The 5774-nt window shown below is 47.5% G+C and overlaps 1 protein-coding gene across 5 annotated transcripts in view; it reads right to left on the bottom strand.

The window, feature by feature from the left end:
- The window catches only part of LOC103269282 (histone H2A.V), a 16928-nt gene extending 14122 nt beyond the window's left edge, over positions 1-2806 (bottom strand). For 2 of the 5 annotated variants that reach the window (XM_021717017.1, XM_008066868.2), the window contains exon 1: positions 2591-2806. In XM_021717017.1, the coding sequence (XP_021572692.1) occupies positions 2591-2593 (3 nt within the window). In that variant the 5' untranslated portion in view covers positions 2594-2806. The remainder of the gene's footprint in view (positions 1-2590) is intronic. The other 3 variants (XM_021717020.1, XM_021717018.1, XM_021717019.1) reach the window with 2 other exon arrangements.
- Positions 2807-5774: the final 2968 nt, after the last annotated feature.

Raw genomic sequence — 5774 nt, 5'->3', positions numbered from 1 at the left:
ACTCCAACTCAAAAAAAAAAAAAAAAAAAAATATAATCACTGTCTTTCTATGACTGGATTAGAAAATAAAAACTAGGCCAGGCATGGTAGCTCATGCCTATAACCCCAGCACTAAAAACAAAACCAAACCAAATCCCCAAAAAAGTAGTTTTTCTTTTCTTTTTTGAGTCAGAGTCTCACTCTGTGGCCCAGACTGAAGTGCAGTGTTATGCTGCTCAGGGCCACTGCAGCCTCCACCTGCTGGACTCAGGTGATCCTTCTGCTTCAGCCTTCCAAGTAGCTGGAACTACAGGCACATGCCAGCACGCTCAGCTAATTTTTTGATTTTATTGTAGAGATGAGGTCTCACCAAATTGCCCAGGTTGGGCTCGAACCTGTGAGCTCAGGCAATCCTCTCACCTCTGCCTCCCAGAGTGCTAGGATTATAGGCGTGAGCCACGGTGACCAGCTGAAAAACTAGTTATTAACAAAAAAAGCCACCAACTACAGAACTCCTCAGGCTTCCCACTGTATACAGTAACTACTCTGCTTAACCAAATTGTATCCTCACTGTTTCAAATATGTCATATCTGCTGTTTTACCTTTTTGCTTCTTTTTTATTGTAAAGATGTGGGGCACAATTCAGGGTTAGGTATACAAATGTTCATTATGCAGGTATCCTTGTTGGGGAAGTGTGTCGGTCCCCCCCCCCCACAGTTTCCCACTACTGTCATTCCCACCATTTGCTTAAGGAATTAGATATATAACGAAATTTTAAAAGTCGTAATACATTAAATGCAATACGTGACTTAAAAGGTTTCCAGATACACCTCTTATATTTAACAAAAACAAACTTTTATGTTATCAAACCTATCTGAATATAAAAATCATACAATAAATGGATAATTACTTTATTTCCAAAATCACCTCAAATTGTATATATACTATACATTCATTTTAATACAGCTGATAACTGATTGACAAACAACATAAAAACTTAAGAACTGAATTAGCATTAACCTGGGTTAAGTTTGTTTTAAAAAATTATACATATATACATATACCATGAATACACATACACACACACACACACACACACACACACACACACACACCCAGAGACATAATGAGAGGGAAGGGGGAGGAAGAGGTACTTGAGAGTACATTTCTCTTGAAAAAAACTTGTAAACTGGACACCAAGATACTTTCATGCTAGTCTAATAAACACATGCTCACTTCCCCCTCAAGTTTAAAACCAAGAATGACAATTCAATGCCTCCTGTACATTTAGCTTACCTATTTCTAGCTGCTGGCAAGCGATTACAAAATATATAATATTGTCACTAGAGATTGAGAAATATCTTAAAAATAGCCAGAATCACGAAAATCATCAGCTTGGGCAAATCACTTAAAAAAAAAGTAGACGTAATGTGTACCTACTTGACCATAAAGCGCTGTACAATACTAATAAACTAAAGATTCGAGATTGGCTGCAACCATCCGTAAGATCTACTCCAGTTCTAAGACTTGAGAATTTTAAAACAACCGAACTCTGTGTCCTCTCGACTGGTCATTCTGTTTACAGTTAGGTGTTGTGTCTACTGCGTACCACGCAGCCTGTCACATCAAGCACAAGACAAATCATCTAACCCTATCCGCACTAGGAGAAACCACAGCCTGGGGATAACTTTCAAGCAGGCAGATTCACCGAAGTCACCTCCCGACAGGATGCGTAAGGCCGGAAGGGTGACACGACGAGATTCCCTAGCAACGGCGCTGCTATCTTCACACACTCTCGGCTGCCACCGACAGCTTGGACAGCCTGTCCTTTAGCCATTTCTCCTCTCCCTCCACTTTAGGATGGGGCTCGATTCGCTTCCATTCTCTAGAAGCCACCCTTTTCTTAGCGATGTATCTTGATTTTGGAATAAAAGGCCAGGAAATTCAAGACCGCAAATCTATAACAGGAGCCAAGGGAGCTGGAATGTTGTGTAATGGAAAGCGCAGACCGCAAGGGAGTCGGAAGATAACAGGCGTCGATTTCAAATCCGTGCCATCACCTAGGACGAACCGTGCGGTGCGGACCCCGAAGGCCCTTCTTTCTAGCTCAAAAGACGACGACCACGAGCCCCCTCTCGCAGAAAACCTCAGACCTGCTGCCAGAGGGATTACGTAACCAAACATCGCCAAGACTTCTAACTTGTCCAGCGCATCCAGCTTGACCTCATTCGTGCAGGGAAGCGGTCGCGCCGAGATCCAGCACCGGTTTCTGCGTTTCCGAGCCAGACGGCCGCTGGGTTTCGGCTTCCGCCGCCTCCCCTCGGACCGGCCCCCCGGCGTCACCGGCGTCGGGTCCGGGCACCCCTGTCCTGCTCCGGACACAACTCGCGCTCGACCAAACCCGGCCGGGCTCTCACCCGGACGCCCACGCCGGGCTCCGCGGCCAGGCGTGGCGCCCCCCGGCGGGCGGCGGGGAGGCTCAACCGGACGCGGCCCCGACGCCTGCAAACTCCCGACTCTACAGGTAGCGGTGCCGACGCAGGGGCCTCCGCGCTCGCTTCCCAGGCTCTGCCCCGCAACCCGCGGCCCCGGCCCGCCCGGCCGCCCTCACCATGATCTCGGCGCCGACTCTGTCTCCGCTCGGCCGCGCGCCCGCCCGCTGCCGCCCCGCGCTGCCGCCGCCTCCGCCGCCGCTGCTCTCGCAGCACCGACCACCGCCGCCGGAGCCGGACAATAACCCGGGCCCGCCTCGCGCCGCTGCAACCAATGCCTGCTCACCTTGCTGGTTTGAACCCCGGCGTCTGCCCAATCGTGCGCCTTCTTCTAGCAAGACTCCGCCTCCCCAGCCCCTCCTCCCTAACGGCTGTTTGTTTTTGCACACGGCACGCGGAGGCGGGGTCTCCAGCGTAGACACTGACGCGCCCTCCGCCTCTCTCTACGCGCAAGCTTGACGAACAGAAGAACGGACCAGTGAGAGCGGATGTCTGGCGAACGGAAGCCAGTGAAAATACCGCCCGCGAGCCAGGGAGGCGGGCCATCGGGACGGACAGCAGAATTATCCAATGAGGTGGAGTTATTTCAGGCCGTTGTGGCTTTCCCGCCCATTCTTGGCGTCGGTTTTCCCGCTCACGAGAATTGTTTGGGGGAAGAGAAGGCTGTTGGACGTGCTTCTGCTGGCGAATTTTCACTAAGGATCTGAGAATTTCTTCATCTCAGCCAGGACGTGTACATCGCGCAGGCTCTGGGTTTCAAGGTTAAGCTGTCCTCATGCTCACCGCCATCCTGGTGAACTGAATCCCCTGACGTCCCTTCAGCGCGGACCCTGGAAAGGTTCCTCTGGCCTTGCCGACCTAGAAAGAGCACAGGCAAAATTAGCACAAGTGGAGAGTTTATCTGGGCTGAGCTTGAGGGTTGCAACTCGGGAGCATGGATCCTAGCTGCTCAGAATATACGCTCTGATTAGCTGCGGCTACAAGCGGATTTTTAAAGAAAAGAAGGGGCAGTTGCTAAGTTTATCAAGAATTGACATGAAAATAACAAGCTATTGACTGGCAACATGTTGTTCTTTGTATCACAAATCCTGGGAGTAAGTAGATAATGGGTGAGCTGTTAGCCAGTCAGTAACAAAATGACTTTAAACAGTGCCCCATGGGTCTAGGGTGGCAGGGACTGGGCATGAATGAAGTCTCATTTTTACGTCTTTCTGGGGCTAATATATTTAGTATATCTCAGAACTTTTTTAATTTTCCCACTGCTGATCAAAAACATCCCCATGGAGGCCTTGCCTGTCGGTCTCTGCTTAGGTTAGGGTAATCGACGTCCTCTGTCCCTAGGTGCTGGGAAGGCCCATTCCTCAGTCTAAGTCACTGATTTAACTGCTGTGGCTTGTTGAATCATCTCTAGTCTTACTCTTGGTTTTCTTGGAAGAAAAACAATGAGAGGTACGTAGTAAAACCTATTCCACTGAGGATTCCGTTCAAACTTTAGGAAAATACTAAATGCTATTACCTGTAATCGCGGCACTTTAGGAGGCTGAGGTAAGAGGATTGCCTCAGCCCAGGAGTTCAAAACAATTGTGAGCAACAGGGCGAGACCGCATCTCTGCAATAAAACCCACAATTAGCACGTAGTAATCGCATGCCCCTGTAGTCCCAGCTACTTGAAAGGCTGAGACAGAAAGATTACCAAAGTCCAGCAAATGGAGGCTGCAGTAGCTGTGATCGTGCCTGGGCGACAGAGTGAAACTGTGATTCAAATAGATACTACTGTATATTAACAGACCGGGCACGGTGGCTCACGCCTATAAACCCAGCACTTTGGGAGTGGAGGTGAGAGGATTGCCTGAGCTCGGGTTTGAGACCAGCTGAACAACGTGGCGAAACCTTGTCTCTACAGTCAATCAAAAAATTAGCCAGGTGTGGTGGTGCATGCCTGTGGTTCTAGCTACTTGGAAGACTGAGGTGGAAGGGTCACCTGAGCCCAGCAGGTCGATGTTGTGGCTGTGAGCTTGCCACTGCACTCCAGCCTGGGTGACAGAGTGAGAATCCAACTCCAACATAAATAAATAAATAAATATTAATAAACACTCAAAAACAATGATCAGGGTTGGAATCCAATAGCAGATAATGCTATAATTTTCCTCTGAAATGTATTTTTTCTCCAGTTACCCATTTCTACCAAAAATAAATGTTTGTAAGATCAATTTACTTGCAAAATAAATTATAGTATTATACTTGGCCTGACTATTTGTATAAAATACAACAAGAATAGTGATTGGCCATATGGCTCTTTTGAGTTGGTGTTGCCAGAACTTTCATAAGGAATTTTGGATTAGGTTTTTAAAAGCCTTGAGGCTAGGTAGCCAAGCTAAGGATTTGCCATCAGGCTGTGTTGTGTCTATAATACCTGTATGAATTGGCTGAATTAGTCTCTTCTTGAGATCTCAAATATCTTGAATTTCCTAAACCTGTTAGAGAATGACATTCTTAGCCAGGGACAGTGGCTCACACCTATAATCCCAGCACTTTGGGAGACTGAGGTGAGAGGATAGGCTGAGACCAGGGGTTTGAGACCAGCATGGGCAACTTGGCGAGACCTCGTCTCTACAATAAATCAAAAAATTTAGCCAGGTGTCGTGGTACACGCCTGTAGTTCTAGCTATTTGGAAGACTGAGGTGGAAGGATCTGAGCCCAGCAGCTCAAGGCTGCAGTGGCCATGAGTGACAGAGTGAGACTCTGACTCAAAAAATAAAAAATAAAAAAAAAAAATGACATTCTTTACTTACCTTGAAACTGTGTAGACAAGATACCAGGCCAATCTCCCAAGGAACTTTATTTTTACTTGTGTATATATATATTTTTACTTTATAAAGTCAGCCTCAATTCCTCAAAGCAGTCTAGTTATATATGAAAATATGCCAATCAAAGCCTTAGTAAAAGTCAGTGTCTCCAATTGTGTCCTGTAACAGAAGATAGATTCTTATTGAAATTATGCAAAAAAGCCGGGCTCAGCCTATAATCCTGCGCCTTGGGAGGCTGAGGTGAGTGGATTACCTGAGCCCGCGGGTTCGAGACCTGCCTGGGCAACTTGGCGAACCTCGTCTCTACAATAAATCAAAAAATTATCTGGGCGTGGTAGCGCGCACCTATAGTTGCAGCTACTTGGAAGGCTGAGGCGGAAGGATCTCCGGAGCCCAGCAGGTCAAGGCTGTGGTGGCCAGGAGCAGCCACTGCACTCCAGTTTAGGTGACAGAGTGAAACTCCAACTCAAAAAAAAAAAGAAATTATGCAAATAG

The sequence above is a fragment of the Carlito syrichta genome, unplaced genomic scaffold (assembly GCF_000164805.1).
Source record: "Carlito syrichta isolate Samal-C Ts95f unplaced genomic scaffold, Tarsius_syrichta-2.0.1 Scaffold309173, whole genome shotgun sequence".
NCBI classification, from domain to species: Eukaryota; Metazoa; Chordata; class Mammalia; order Primates; family Tarsiidae; genus Carlito; species Carlito syrichta.
This window is presented reverse-complemented; position numbering and strand designations above follow the sequence as displayed.